General features: G+C 37.9%; 1 protein-coding gene across 5 annotated transcripts in view; it reads left to right on the top strand.

The window, feature by feature from the left end:
* Positions 1–16,349, top strand: part of IKZF4 (IKAROS family zinc finger 4) — an 80,790-nt gene that overhangs the window by 36,292 nt on the left and 28,149 nt on the right. For 2 of the 5 annotated variants that reach the window (XM_039326758.1, XM_039326759.1), the window contains exons 2-3: positions 5,596–5,650; positions 13,880–14,025. Coding sequence is in view for 1 of the 5 variants with exons in the window: in XM_039326757.1 (XP_039182691.1) it covers positions 5,611–5,650 (40 nt within the window). In the remaining 4 variants the exon portion in view is untranslated. Of the gene's footprint in view, positions 1–5,595; positions 5,651–10,213; positions 10,371–10,410; positions 10,559–13,879; positions 14,026–16,349 lie in introns of those variants that run through there. The other 3 variants (XM_039326761.1, XM_039326760.1, XM_039326757.1) reach the window with 3 other exon arrangements.

The raw sequence follows: 16,349 nt of genomic DNA, 5'->3' as shown, positions 1-16,349 counted from the left end.
TCCTTCAACTGTGATTAATAGCAAGTATAACATAGATTTAGAATGTTTAAAAGTTTTCATAAAAAGACAAGATTTATAATTAAAAGACTAAAATTACATTAGAAAGGACTGATAAGTAGTATTCAACAAAGACTTGTGAGATTTTTGTTAGGAAAAAAATAGCTGAATATAACCTATACTAAATGCTTCTGTAGAACTTCTGGTTTTATTCAATTTCTAGCTAATTATCAAAAAGTAAGGTTTTCCATTATAAAAAAGAAATAATGTAGAAGCAATGCTTATTGCCACTTGTAATCAGATTTTTTTTTCTTCTGTGGAAGTAGGGAGAATTATTGAGAATTAAACTATATACTATATTGACTCCAGGCAACTATTTACATTGGGAAAATATTAGTTGTGTGCTTTATAGGAATACTTGTCAATTGAATAAGACACACAACTGTACAGGTTCCATATATAGTTAGGTTGTTAATAATAACTCCAAATAAATAGTGATATGCATTTGGTTGTAGGGAATTTCATACTTTTATTTTTAATTGTTTTCATATTCCTAGAATTCTTCAAATTATATTTTTCAGAACATGCACTAGGTCTTGATAGTGCATTTATGAAAATGCATTAGGCTAATAATAGGAGTTCAGAATGGTAATGTTTATTGTTTTCACTCATTTTTTTCACCATTAAGTGTAATTAGGGTAAAGTCATTTAACATATAAAATGTTAATTAATTTCATATGGGGCTAAGTTCCCGTATTACATATGGCATGCTTGACTGTTATTCTAGAATGAACTTTGAAAATGCCTGTTCCTAGACTGCTTAATGACGTGATATATTCGTTTTCATTCTTATTGCCAAATGGCTGCCTTTCTTCTTTTCACTGGGGAAGTAAATCTGTGTTTTTATAATTAGCATTTTTAATTTCAAACAGTGCAGTATCATGATAGAGACTCACTTTTCTTTAAAGCAAATTGCAATGAACAATGTATTTATTTATTAAGCAAATTTATATAACTCATACACAATGACTCTGGCAGTGTACAATCTTAAAATCCAGTTAAAAATCTATCTAAACCTTGACCCCATCCCATGGCAGCAACAATAGAATCAGACAAGCCTCTCAGTCAATTCTAAATGGGGTCCCCAAACCCACTGACAAAACCCATGTCTTCAAGGCATTTTGAAAAAGCAACCAGATGGAGACCAATTTTATTTCTGGGGGAATAAGTAAATCAGCAACTAGTGCAGCTCCCACAAATGAGGTAACACATGAAAATTTGGACCTGCACAAAACCATATGGGCTGCTGCATTTTGAGTCAACCTAAGCTTTCAGACGCACTTCAAGGACAGCCCCATTTACAGGATATTACAATAGTCCAAATTGGAGGTGACCAGGGTGTGGGTGACTATGAGAAAAAGTGAAACCAATATGAGAAAGACCCTGGGATGGCTTCCTTAGGTGCCAGCTCAAATGATGAGGAAGAGCCGGTTCCTGGGACATCTGATAAGGACTTTGGGGAGCACCAAGGGACATGGAAGGTTCTGTGACAGAATCTGATGGTCAAGGCAATGTTCCCCGGGAATGTCAGGGGAGTCAGAGAGTGTGGCCAGATAAACAGCTGGCTGCGCAGGCCAGAGAAGAAATGCAGCTACAGCCAGTCAATGGAGAAGAGGAGTTGCCACCCCCACCTGATCCCAGGTCACACAGAGTGGAGTGCAGAAAAGTGCAGTGGAAGCCAGCAAGGCTACTCATGAGGAGGCAACCTCACCCATTCTAATGAGGTGCACCAGTCAGTGCCTATTTACCTCAGTGCTTGGAGCCTAGTAGTTGTCAGAGACAACTATTTGTAACTACCTATGAATGCTCTTGACTTGTTGCCTTGAACTCATTGAGACCGCATTGCCATCATCATGCTTTGAACCCCCTGAAGTCAAGTTGCCTTCATTGTGCCTTGCACTTATTGAAGCCAAGTTGCTTTCATTGTGTTTTGAACCCATTGATACCAAATTGCCTTTGTTTTTCCTTAACCCATTGACACCAAGTTGCCTTCATTGTGCCTTGAAACTGCTGGAGTCGTGTTGCCTTTGTTATGCCTTGAATCCATTGAAACCTCATTTGCCTTGGCCGCGCCTTGAACCCCAAGCATCATGGGGGCTGTCATCCTGCTGATATTGTTCCTGTGCCTTAGGCATGACTTGCCCCCCTCCCCCATTGCCTTTGTTACATCCAACTTGCTTGGAATGGATGTTAAAAAGCTGCACACATGGAGTTGGAACCTGGGTTGATTGTGTGAAATAAACATACTTACTCCGTGTGTATGTGTGTGTGTGTGTGTGTGTGTGTGTGTGTGTGTGTGTGTGTGTGTACTGGAACAAGACAGACCCTCCTGGCCATGAATGCCCTGTGCTCCTCGAGCAGAAGTGGCGAGTCCAGGAGAACCCCCAGATTATGCAACTGTTCTGTCTGGGGTAGTGCAACTCCATCCAGGGTCAAAGACGGTAATTCTCCAAAAACCATAGAGCCCCAGACTCAAAACTACTCTCTTGCTAAGTTTCAATTTTAACTTATTGTTCCCCATCCAGATCTCAATAGCCTCCAGGCACCGAGAAAGGGTGGTTATGGCATCATTTAACTCACCATGGCCAGGAATGGGCAACTGAGTATCATCTTCATGATATCTCATCTCATGGTGATAGATGATCTCACCCAGCAATTTTATGTAGACATTAAAACAGGTCTGGAGAAAGCATTGATTTTTGAAGGACCCTGCAAAGCAGTGACTGAGGGTTAGCATTCTCCCTCCTGATCAACACCAATTGGAAATGGCCTCAAAGAAAGGAGGTAAACCAGGACAATACTGTGCTTCCTATTTCCAGTCCTTGTCAGATGCCCACAACCAGACTTACATGTGTAGAGTTCCAGCTACTACTTTATTATGTTCTGTCTATGTTCTGGCAGCTCTCCCTTGAGAGCAATTAGATAAGGCTCCAAGGAATTTAGGATGGACCGGTCCTGGCCCTTTTATGGTTGCACAGTAACTAGCTGCACACCTCCTCACTACCAGGCTAAGTCTTCCCAACAGTCCCCAAACCCATTTCAAAAGAAGACCAAAGTTGATGGTATTGAAAACTGCTAAGAGGTCAAGTAGAAGCAAGGACTGACGTACTACTCCTGTCCTGCTCCTGCCAGAGATCATGAAAAAGTGTGATCAATGTCATTTCCATCCCGTATTCAAACCTGAATCCTGATTGAAAGGGGTCCAGATAATTAGTTTCCTCAGGATCCTTTGGAATTGCAGTACGGCCACCTTCTCAACAATCTTCTCCAAGAAGGGAAGATTAGAGGCAGGATGAAAATTGTTCATCAGTGTGAGATCTAGTGATGGTTTCTTAAGAAGGGGGAGAACTACAATCTCTTAAAGATCTAGGGCACCACCCCTCTTCCAGAGATGTATTAACTACTGCCTGTACCCAACCACACATCATTTGCTAGGAAGCTTTTATCAGCCAAAGGGGACACAGATCCAAAGCACAGGTGGTCAAGCTCACATTCCCAAGAATTCTGTCCACTTTCTGAGGAGCAACAGGGTTAAACTGTGTCGGGCACAAGCAAGTAGACCTACCTGTGTAAGGAGACCTCTCAGTTCTGGATCTCTTGTGACTGTGCAAGGACTCAGAACTAAATCTGCCCTTGAGGCCTTCCCTCTGACTGAGCGGGTGTTTCCCAACAAACTATTCCCAGTTAACTGGGCAAGCACCCACCCTGGGCATCTCCATCAGACCAATGTCCATGCCAACATCCAATTAGGAACAATTCAAGTGACTTTATCTGCCAGAAAATCAACAAATTCCTTAACACACCCCTTCAGGTGGACCTCTGGGTCTTCCTTCCCCAGAAGTATCAGGTTATCCTGAAGAAGTCCACCAGGCAATTATCTGCAGATGCAATTTGCGTAAAGTATTTCTGCTTCACTGCATGAATTGTCATGAGGTAGGCTTTAATAGTTCTTATCTGTGCTCAGTCAAATTTCTTCATCATCCTCCAATGGTCCTCTAAATGTCACTTGATCTGCTTCATCTCTCCCAGTTCTTCTGTATATCACCCGGCCTGACAAGATCCACAGAGCGAGTGAGGTCACTTACAGTAGTGGCCAAAATTGTGGAAACCTTCTGGGAAAAGTATTTTTGAGGTTTGATGGCTAATAACACTACTTTGTTTTTTGGAGTAGTACCATAAAATTACATATCAATGGAAAGATAATTTAATCAAGAATGTAATGCAACAAAGTTTGTTCACTTATCTGTACTGTATTCTATGAAAAGTTATAGCCAAATAACCAGAAAAAGGAAGCACAACTTGCTTAGGTTGATATCAGGTAGCTTTCCTTCATCTGATTGTAGCCAATGAGCATAAGTGTTTAGAGAACCAATCGGGTGTCATCTTGTTTTGGCAATGAGCCAATCAGATCACAGTAGGATTCAGTTATTGATGTTATGTATTGAAGCTGAGAGGAGGACATTTGTCAGTGTGTTATGTGATCACTATCAAGTTGGTTGGGGTTTTTTTGTTGTTCTTTCATTTAGTGAGCTTGTAAAACGTAATAAAATTAAAGAGTTGACTGGTCACCCAGAAAGCAATGTAAAATAGTATTATTAAGTGAACAAGGCTACAGTTATAAAGAAATTAGAAGAAAAATTGGTGGAAACTTAACCAAAGATGGCTTTTCTACTGTACACTTTTCCCAAAAGGTTTCCACAATTTTGGCCGCTACTGTAGGTGCAATTCTGTCTAAAACCTCAGTTACCCTCCTATTCCAGGTGGCGACTAGGCTCTCAGCAGGACTACGCACCAGATGTTCAATTATAACCCCCAACTCCCTCTGAAACCCCGTTGCACTATACACCTCTGCTGCCATCTTCCATTCACCAATTGTTACTGTACCTTGCTACTGAAGGATTTACTATTAGCAGTGGCCATTTGATCACTGAAGACTGAACCCAGCATTGCTTCATCATATAAGATTGACAATTCTTCCTTGCAACTTTTTAAAGGAGCATTCAGCTTCTATTTTGTCAGCTAATATTATTTGACAGCTTCTTTCCTTGTATGGATGACAACTAATTTCAGACATAATAGCAGACAACAGAAGGAATATTTAGTACATGTTTATTTAATATGCAAGTTATTGATATGTGAACATACAGACATGGATATAGTTTTTTATTCCAAGTAGAAAATGTTCGTGTTTGTGCGTGTTTATTAGAGAGAGAGAGAGAGTGAACGTTATAAGTTGGCATCTGTTTATGCAGTTCTGGATTTCAACTGTGTTTTTGTTTATGCGTGAAATATATTCATTTTTTAAAAAATGTGGTTTGGTGTCCAGCTGCAAATAACATTGCAGCTGTAACCTGGATATATATATATATATATAAATACAGTGCAATTAAAATGATTTAATTAGCTCTTGTATGTTCAAATAACATCATAGTTGATCCAGGAGGAAGAGCTATTTTGCAAAAAAATAAAATAAAATCCAGTTCCTGTTTTATTTTGTCTGGTGCTCTGACAGACCTCTGTTTTTCTTTTTTCTTTTAGCAAAGTATCTTCAAGATGGAGATAGAAGACTGCAATGGACGATCTTACCTATCTGGTATGGAATTTTTTGCATTTCTCTGGTTGAAATTGATGTTTTCAATGTGATCTTTTGTCTTGGTTTCTTTTCTTATTAAAATATATATTGCAGCACTTCTAGCTTTTTATCAGACTAAACTTCTACTTCCGGCACTTTTAAACAAGAATATTCAAAATGACTGAAGGTTGAGGATCCTCATGACTTCTTTCCCAATGTAAGGTGGGGATTAATACCTCCATTTGTTGCTCTCTTGAAGATCTGAAGATATAAATATTGGAGAATATGTTTTTTTTCTCCACCCTTTTTACTCTTGGTCTGTGGTGCTTGCTCCAAGGAACAACTGATACTAAAGGTCAGGTACTGTAAGTTGGTTGAGTTCAACAGCACAAATATTTTAGAGCAAGGGTCAATCTGGGTATGTGAATAGATACTTATAACTTTATTATTTTTATTTAAAATTAAAATTTAGCTTGTAATTGATTTGATGGATTAATATATAAGCATCTATATTTCTCTATTACACACTTACTGGTTTTTAAAATATTTTGATAATCATATTTGAGCATAATTGGTTTCCTTTGTAACACAGTTTATGTTTATATAGTTTATTTTATGTATTTAAATGCATTCTTCTGAGAAGGGATCTTTAGGTTTCATCAGACTAAAGGAGTCAATTGCACAAAAACAGTAAGAATCTCTAGCTTAGAAAATTGTAAATTTCTTTCTTGTCTTCCTTGTGAGGGTTTTGGTGCTCTCTAGGCTTGGTTGTTTGCTTATAGATGTTTTGTTACCCAACTAGGTCACATCATCAAGATAAGTGTGGAGTTTGCTGCTGTTTTATATGTATACTACCTTGCCCTGCTAGATTTGATGGGAGTGTGATTTTCTCCTTGGTAGTTCCTTGATTAGAGCATTGTTTTTTGCCAAAAGGTGCAGGGTAAGCTATTGTAAATAAACAGGTTGTCATGGTTCCGATAGATGAGACCAGTAAAAGCAGAACTCCAAGGCAAGAGATTTCCTTAAATAACATGTTTATTGGCTACAAAGTATCAGCACAGTCAAAAGTGAAACCAAGTCTGGAGTTCCCTCCCAAGCATTACAATATTATAAAGTTGAACTTCCTACCCCAGCACTATGTCATTATCCACGTTCCCCAATAGAATACTTTGGCGGGCTTTCTAATGGAAGGCTCAGCCTGCCAAAAGTCAGGCAGCTATGACCTTGGTTCCCACGGGACAAATTATTGTTTAGTCTAACCTTAAAACACTCATCCCCCTTCCCAGTACTGTGACAACCGAAAATGAAGAAAAAATGGCTTCAGTCAAGATCGTTGCAGTGTTGACAGTGGTAGCAAATCCTAGTTAGGTAACAACATGTCTGCAAGGAAACAACCAAGCTCAGAGAGTATCAATTAATTCCATGGTTGTATCCTGAGCTGTAGATATTTTCATCTATTCATTTCCCGTCCTTCCTACACCCATATTAGACTATGGTCAGTGCCCCAAGGCACAATTTGACTCAGGAGATTCCATTCTGGTCTCATCTTTTTCTTGGCTCTGTTGGCTTGAAGCAGTGTGCCAAAACTGGAGGGGCAAGGGATGGGTGAGGTGATCTTACTAAGGCTACTGCACAGTGATTGTGTTCTGAAGAGCAGATGTCAAAAAATACTGGAGTTTGTCCTCAGCCTGCTGCCAAATTTGGCATATATTTTTGCTATGAAATATAGCAGACTTGCATCTTGGGCCACTAATTCAAAACAATTAAATTAGTTGTTTGTCTGACAACCTCCTGTTCTAGAAATGATAGGTTTCTCTGTGTTTAGTAGCTGAGAATAATCAATTAACTACAAATTTAAATTAAACCTTTCTCCACCAGAATTACCTGGCTGATTCAAAGAGTTTTCACTGAACACAATCTGTTTTCCAGGCATACTTAATATTTTTCTGTAAATGTTTTGTCAGTTTGGTCATTGGCTGCATTTTTTGTTACTATAGGGTTAATATGGGATTCATCTCTCTGTGTGTGTGAGCAGGAGCACCCCTTTACTCTTCTTTTTAAGCCATCTGTTTTATTAAATCTCCTGAGATATTTTTTGATCCTATCCCTTAGCAGGTCCTAGGTAGTCTATGAAATGGCTGATTAATGGACAAGGACAACCTTTTTAGCTGGTATTCCCTTTGACTTTTCTTATAGGTCTACACATATGTTGTATATAGTATGTATATGTTGTATATAGTATGTTTAGGTGTGTCATGTATGTGTTTACTTTGAGAGCGGGCAACTAAATTTCATTTTTGATGTGTGTCGTCGTGCCTACAATAAAAAATGACTATAAAGGTTATCTTATCTATCTTATCTTATCTTGGGCTAACAGTAGCCCAATACTTTAAAATTTTTGGAAGGGTTATCCCCATCCATTGTATTTAAATGTAGATTCCTCTAAAATTAATTGCAGTTCTTGGGAGATAAATGGTTAAAGGGATTTAATTTAATTTAACTTCTGCTATGCATGTAATAGTTTATTTTAGAGATGGAGGACTGGAAGTAAATTCCTTTTACTGATGGAAAGGGTGGGAATAAATTTATTAGTATTAGTATTAAAGTTGGGACAGGTGGAGCAAATAAGTAGAATAATTTTAAAGGTATATAAATATGCTAATACTTTAATTCTGTACCTTATTTTAATTTTAAATATGTAAATGTATTTGGCCTTACCTGTAAATAGCTCTGGTTTCATGAAATCCTTTTTGTGATTACAGTAGTACCTTGATAGGATCTGAAACTTCCTAATGTGCCTATTGGCTTAAAAGTATCAGCCTGGTTGTTTATTATCCCATTCCAGATCATGCTTCTGAGATGTGAGTTGAGATTAAAAAAAGTGACTAGCCCAAAGTCTCCCAGGTACCTTTCATGCCTGAGGGAGAACTAACATTCTTGGCCTCTTTGTTTCCAGCCTGGCACCTTAGCCACTGCACCAAACTAGCTCTCAGTTTACATAAAAGTTGATAAGATTCACATAAAGGGGGAATGTAGAGAAGATAAAAAGTGTACTTCTGGGCCAAGCTGATGAATAAGATGGACCAAAAGCTTTCCTTTCATATAGCGTTTACAAAGGATTTAAATGGTGCCAGGAACACAAATGAATATATTAAACTCATTGATGTAATTAAAAAACATACTCTAGTTTGGTTGTTAGAGGTAAAGTGTGGACAGATTGACTTTGGGAAAAAGAATATATATTTTGATTGGACAGGAAAGCATCATGGAAGAATAATTCTGACTAAAAGAATCAGAATTACTTGCAGAATAATATTTATTGATTTAAATAGCAAACAGATGGAATATGGGTCAAATGCAACCTTTGGAAAAAATAAGCTGGCTGTTTTTTAATCATTGGTGTAATAGATACAACCATTTGGCAAGGATTTTGATTACTAATGAAGTGTCTAATATAAAAATTACAGTAGTTTAAAATCAAACCCACTAATTTATTGAAGAAAAATTCAGAAAGTAGAGCATGTTTTTTTTTATAGACAAAGTTTACTGATGACGTTACTGGGGGATTAATAGTTTCGAACAGTATAAAGAATTAAATTGATGTCATATATTCTACAGTGCAAGTTGTTGATATAAAATAAGAATTATAGCAGGGAACTATTGTACTCTGAGAATATGCAATCTTTTGGAAGCTGTGTGGTGGTGCCTTAAGAGCTGAATATTTGAGAGCTACCTTAATGAATTCCTGTCAAATGAAGTCTGTGCTTTGTGATTAAAGATGCAGTAAATTGCTTATCTAGTTACCTGTCTAAAGGTATGATAAGAAATTAGTATGATAAGAAATTAGTAATCTGTAGGTCACAAATTCTGGTAATTAGTAGGCTAATTGTGTATAGAAGTGAACAATTAGGTGTAGCTGTTTTATGAAATACTGATTACAGGCAATCCCCAGGTTAAGATCCGGTTCTGTTCCCTAACTCTGCTTTTAACCCAAATTTGTATTGAAGTTGGAACAGGTTACTCTGTACCTATTCTGCATATCAGAGATGAACAACAAAGTTTTTTGTAAAATTTAAACTTACAACTTTTTCATTTTACTAGACCACCACTGACATTTGCATCATTCTTTCAGAGATATTTCCTTACCTAAATAGAAAAACAGAATGACCAGGCAAAAAAGCAGTGGAAGCAACTTCCAACTGCCATTTTCCTCATTGAGGAAGCTGACAGAGTGCTTGGAAATCACTTTTCCATCACCTCCTTCGCTAACCCATGAAACTACCTGACACTTTGCTGAGTGGATGGTGTATAAATATAGCTTTGAACTGTGTGGAAAACTACATCATGCTCCCTATACTGGAATGTGCCCCAGGACTCCTCCCTTCAGAAAGAAAGTGGGCTCATCCATCAATAATTGTTGCCCTAGAACAGGGGTAGGCAACCTTGGCTCTTTTATGACTCGTGGACTTCCAGAATTCCTGAGTCACCATGGCTGGCTCAGGAATTCTGGGAGTTAAAGTCCACGAGTCATAAAAGAGCCAAGTTGCCTATCCCTGTTCTAGATTAGACTTCTTAACACAAATGCAAAGCAGTAGACCAGTAACGGCATTTGAAAGTGCTAAGTCTGGGCCTAAAGTCAAGGCCCATGCCTTGTCTTCAGCCTTAGAGTCACCACTGTCGCTCTAAAAGGCTGCCTTACTCCGTTCTCCAGGATCTGCCGCACATCACACACCTTCAAACGGTATTCTTTTTCTGTTGGGAGGGCCCCTGCAGCCTACCTGAGGTTTTCATTCTTGAAGTGGATTCAGAGAATGCTCTTCCACAGCCTCTACAACCTTTGAAAAATTGTGTGAAAGTACGGCCATCTGAGGCGACTTTTGGAGGGCTTGGAGACCCCATGAGAGTACACTCCAGTCTTGTGCAGCCTCTGTAAGCGTTCAAAAATTTCACAAGAATGAGATGTGCTTTTGAGAATATTTGCTGTTGGGTGGTTGGTGGATGCTGGAGTATCACGGAAAACCTTGTAGTTTGTCGCCTTTGAATGTATGTTATAGGTTCAGCATCACTGCCCTATGCCTTCCAATTTTGCCCAACTGAAGGGTACAAACACAGAGATACTAGAGTGTTAGTTGTTTTAGTAGTATATAAAACTGAATTATGGGGGAGACAGACTTCCAGCAAAGAGAACCCAATTCAAGAAGTTCTGGCTGGAATTCAGTCTCTCACCATTCTGAGGACAAAGTAATCTCACTCAAAATGGCAGATGATGTGCTTCCTTGAGAATACAGACCACTGATGCTGCACAATTTCATGAATCACTGAAAACAGACTGAATACAGTATTAAAAATGCATGTACTACTTTGTGACTCTCATAGAAGCATTGTGCAGCTTCAGCAGTTCATTGGTTCATGGCAGGAGAACACTGTTTGCCATTGTGAGCTAGATCACGTTGTCAATCAGCAGTCTGCCATTTTAGGTACTGTAATAGGTTAGCCCTCTGCCATTTTGTAACAGGCAGCCCTGTTCATACCAAGGGTTGACATTCATACCTAAGTCGGACATTCTTAACCCGAGAACTGTCTGTACTCAGCATTTGGAAATACCCATTTGAAAATGTGGACTAACCATCTAAGTTACTGCAGGCTAGATTTATAATATGGATTTTGATAGATCTGCTCGGGAGAAAGTTTTAAAAGGCTGTAGGCCAACCAAGCTTTTACTCATTGATTGTTATAAGAAACTGGAAATATTTTAAATCCTACCGGTTTAATGTGATAGATGCTTGTTTGCTAGATGGGAATTAGTAAACAAATGTGTTTATATAATATCGAACCACTTTAAGAACCACTGTTTGCTGATTTTAATGAGTTAGTAAAAAAGTTATGTCTGCCTATTTGGCCTATCATTTGATTAAACTCATATACACATGTGCAGTCCAGTATGTTACAAATTATTTGGATCCCCTTTTCCATTGTGTTCTTCCTGTATTATTTTTATCACACTACTGTGCCATATGGATCAGTAAACAAAGCTATAATATGAAAAACTATAAAGAAGGAAATTATTTGAGGGATCTTTCCCATTCCAAGAAACGTAATTGTTTGTGGCCTTTAAACTGCACTTTTGCAAAACGTGGAAAAGATATTCAGCGGGTATTTCACTAGAAAGAAAAATTGTTTGATACTACCGTTTCTCAAAAGGAATAAAAAACCTCCCATTGTTATGGAAACATATGTAAAATAAGTCTCTGCTTTTCCTAAAAACAAGATCAAGATTTGATGACAGCATAACATATTCGCATATTTGTGTTAGATAATGATAGAATTGCAACTATTTACTGATGTATCGACATATACTATATGTCAGTTTTATATATTTTTCTGTTGTATTTTTTCAGTTATTTTAAGCACGTTATATATTTTTTGGATTGTATATATTTTTGTGCTTTGTTCCTTTGTTTTTTTTTCCTCTATTTTAAAAACAACAAAATACCTTTAAAAATTTAAAATACCTCTAAAAATTTAGAGATCATTCAGATCATGGCATCTGTCCTGTCACCACTAAAATTTGCAACATCATCCTTGTTCTTAGCAGTGGAAGCACCATATTTTTTCTCTTATTTGTTTACCTCTTTTCTGGGCCTTCCATTTTCTTTTTTAAAAGTTTATAAATTGCAAATTGTATATCCCTTCTCTTTCACATTCTTCCTATGTCAAGCATTGTGGGTGACTCATTCAAGAAAAATATTTCCAGGACAAAAATTTCTGGTGTGTCTTCCCCTTGTAGTCAAAAAGCATTTAAATCCCCTATTAATAAATCCTGTATTAAATATTAGAGCAGACTTGTATCATAAGAATTTCCCTTCCTTCTTTCCCTTGTAGCTTTTCATATGAGCCATCACCAAATCTGCTCCAGGGATCTTTTAAGCTTCCAATAGGAACAATGAAGGCTGGAGAGGATGAAAAATCCAGCCAGTTCTGCAAGGGGTCTAGAAAAGTCAGAGGATTATGTAAAATTATTTTTTTCTGTTTCAAATTCTCCTCACTACTGATAATGAGAACTTAGGAAGCAAGCACTTGTTCTGAAATAATTAAAGGTGAATTTTAAATTGATTAAAATCAGGTACTCTAACTGCTCATTCTGATCCATTTTAAAAAGTGTCCCTGATTAATTGGGAGAAAGATCTTTAATGTTATTCCTAACAAAACATACATAAAAATAAGGGTAGTAGTTATCACCTCGCAAGAATTAAATGTTTCTTCTCTCTTTTACGTGGAGAATGAATTCCTTCAAAGAAAATGCTGGCTGTTGCATTTTTGCATAATTGAAAAATGTAAAACATTTCTTTTAAAGGATTTTTAATATGTAAACTGATTACATTTGCATAACACTCGTATATGATCCTTTTTGGTTTGGGGGATTGCTCTTTTTAAAAAGGTTGGGATAAAAATATAATATACATTTCCAATAAAAAAGCACAAAAGCTTTATTTCCAAAAAGTTGATAAATTCTCAGTAGAGGTAGCAAAAGGAAACACATCCTTTTTGTATAGAATTCAGTAGAATAATAGATTTTTTAAAAAACACATCCAGTAAATTTGGGACAGCTTTCAAGGTTCTTTTTAAAGGCCGAATAGTAATTTATAGATATTTCTGACCAAAATAATGGAATAATGTATTTTTTTTTATTTCTTTACTCCACTTACTTGATATTTCCCTTTCAATTTATAATAGGGAATGTTCTATGTATTTATTCACTCATTCTCACCATGCACTGCTAGTTTGGATCTGGCTACTGCTTTGTCATGATAATGAGACCAAAACATAGAGATGTGTTTAAGCCTCACTGGACTAGGTCTGAAGCAACTACCAATAGATTTTTCCTCAAGTGAAATACTGAGAGACCGTATTTCAGTTTATAGTGTGCTAAAAACTCTTATGTTTTAAAAGTGACACATTCTTTCCTACACAGCATCCATGACAGTTGCCCAAGTGATGGCAAGCAGATAACTGATTTTTTGTTTTGGTTGTTGTGGTTACCCTCAGTTAGTCTGGTCAAGATTTGTTTTTTTTAAAAAAAAAAAATCCCTAAGGAATGCCACCCAGAAGCTGATTTAGGAGACAGGACATAAAGCATGGCGGGGAAAAACCTTAGTCTCAGCCCAAGGGGACAGAGATTGCAGCCGTATAGATTCCTGCTTTCACAGTGCTGCTTGACTGTAAAATGACGGCCGTTTCTCTCACTTCCAGGAATCTCTTCTTCCTGGAAGGTGAGTGGCTGAGTTCACCCTACTGCCGAGATGCAGCCACACACACTCACAGCCTGTATTCCACTGCTGTTTCCAAGGAGTTGGCTGTGATAACACTCCAGGGTATCTTCAGCAAGCTAGAATAATGTAAGTTAAACGGGGAGGGTGTCTGTCTGGAATAACTCCATGCTGCTTCTGTTTTTATTTACACTTGGCGCCATGGGGAGTGTTGGTAGAGGGTGTTTTTGATGCCATGCAAAACAGTGGAGGAAGCCAATCACTTAAACAGAGACAAATTGATCTCTAGAATTCCTGATGTCTGTGCAACGCAAACAGTGACAGCTTGGAAATACATCTGCGGGCTTTTGGATATGGATGAACAAGGACAACAAAAAGAGCAAGATGTGGCCAGTTTCTGTTTATCAAAGGAACTGCTAAAGGTTCCCGTTTTTCCTCTCCTCCCTTCCCCTCTCCTTCTTGAACCCTGTGGAGAGGTTGGACCATTATTCACAGTGTATGTTATGATATAGTGCAGAAAAAATCCTTGGTCCAAATAACTTGATGGTATTAGGGAGAACAATTCTTAGTTCAAATTGCTGATAGTTTATGCTGGCTATTTTGCGTAATACTATCAGTGACTTCTAATTCAAAACATTATTAGGAATATGCCACTATTTCTGGGCTTACACATAGATGGAAATGCCCCTCACATCTTTCTGTTTAACCCTCTGACAAATCAAGGTGTTTAGACAGTGATTGAGAGATGATCATCTGGGTATAAAAGTCTGAATTCTAGGGAGAAAGGGACAAAATGTTTAAAAATTCATAAATACTTAGTTGTACTAATATGAATCCTGGGTTCACCTAGCTGATATTATATGTTTTCAGAAAATCTTGGAACATGTTAAATAAACTGAGTGTTTAGAATACAGATGCAGAAGAAATTACCTGTTTCTCTTGTTAAAGGTTTCATCACTTTCCAGATTTGAGCTGGTGTTCAAAATATTCAATGGTTTCCAGGAAATGGGCATACTTAAGGGGTACTGAAATGTGCAAAAGTTGTTGAGGAATTTGGTTTTGTTTGGAGAGCAATTTCTGGGTTATAATGATGGAGTCTGCTGTCCTAGATGCATAGCAAACACCAGCAGGGAAGTTGTCCACATTGTTATCTATATATACATTTGTATTATCATCCTCTGTAGTATGTTTAGAAGCCACCAGAATAAATATAAGGCTTAAAGAAAGTATATTATTAATAGATAAGTGATACATTTGATATTAAGGTGCCTGCTGGCAACTAAGGAATATTGTCTCACTTTACTGTGAATTTTTTTAAAAAGATTAATCTAGGCCAGGGGTAGGCAACCTTGGCTCTTTTATGACTCGTGGACTTCAACTCCCAGAATTCCTGAGTTGAAGTCCACGAGTCATAAAAGAGCCAAGGTTGCCTACCCCTGATCTAGGCCCTTGTATGGAAGCTATATTTGCAGTAGCAAGAGTCTGTCTCTTGCTTAACTATGAACTGAGTTCACATACTATATAAAATAATATATATTGGGTGACTTTGGGTTTGTCTTAACCCAGGGGTAGGCAACCTTGGCTCTTTTATGACTGGTGGACTTCAACTCCCAGAATTTCTGAGCCAGCCATGCTGAGGGACAGGGAGAGGTTTCCAAGCTCAGCCATGCTGGCTCAGGAATTCTGGGAGTTGAAGTCCACCAGTCATAAAAGCCAAGATTGCCTAGCCCTGCCCTAGGCCGCTTTATGACTCATAGACTTCAACTCCCAGAATTCCTGAGCCAGCCATGCTGAGGGGAAAGGGAGAGTTTCCAAGCTAAGCCATGCTGGCTCAGGAATTCTGGGAGTTGAAGTCCACGAGTCATAAAAGAGCCAAGGTTGCCTACCCCTGTCTTAACCTAACCTCCCTCATGGTAGTTGTAGAGAAAATGGGAAGAGGGAGCTGTTGTGCTGCCTTCAGCACCCCAACCAGAAGCAAAATCCAGTTTTAAGAGATAACTAACTACAAGAGGTCAAAATAATAAACAACAATGCCAGAGTTCATACTAACATGCTGGTAAAGTACATTTTGGCTTAATGTGAGGTGTGATCCCAGCCTGTTCTAGAGCATTTCAGGCAGACTAAATATTTCGCCATTGATAAACATTACAGTGCATACAGCATTAGAATTCAAAAGAGTTATGCTAATGTGGGTATGCTAGTATATTAGTTCTTCAGATACACTTGTTTTAGTTAGAAGAGCAATCTGCAGTTTGAAATGTAATGACAGCTTTTAGTCCTTATAATAAAAATGAAGTGTAAAGTTTTACACCAGAGTGTACATTTATAGTTTTGTCTAAATGCTGTCTGCTTTGCTTTCCCACCTCTTATGCAAGGAGCTTTTTCTGTTGTAATAATCTTGGTTGCTCCTTCCTTGCTTATCAATTCTGATGCAGTGACTCTAGTTTTTCCTA

The sequence above is a fragment of the Crotalus tigris genome, unplaced genomic scaffold (genome assembly GCF_016545835.1).
Source record: "Crotalus tigris isolate CLP2741 ecotype Arizona unplaced genomic scaffold, ASM1654583v1 scf7180000024345.2110221, whole genome shotgun sequence".
In the NCBI taxonomy this organism is placed as follows: Eukaryota; Metazoa; Chordata; class Lepidosauria; order Squamata; family Viperidae; genus Crotalus; species Crotalus tigris.
This window is presented reverse-complemented; position numbering and strand designations above follow the sequence as displayed.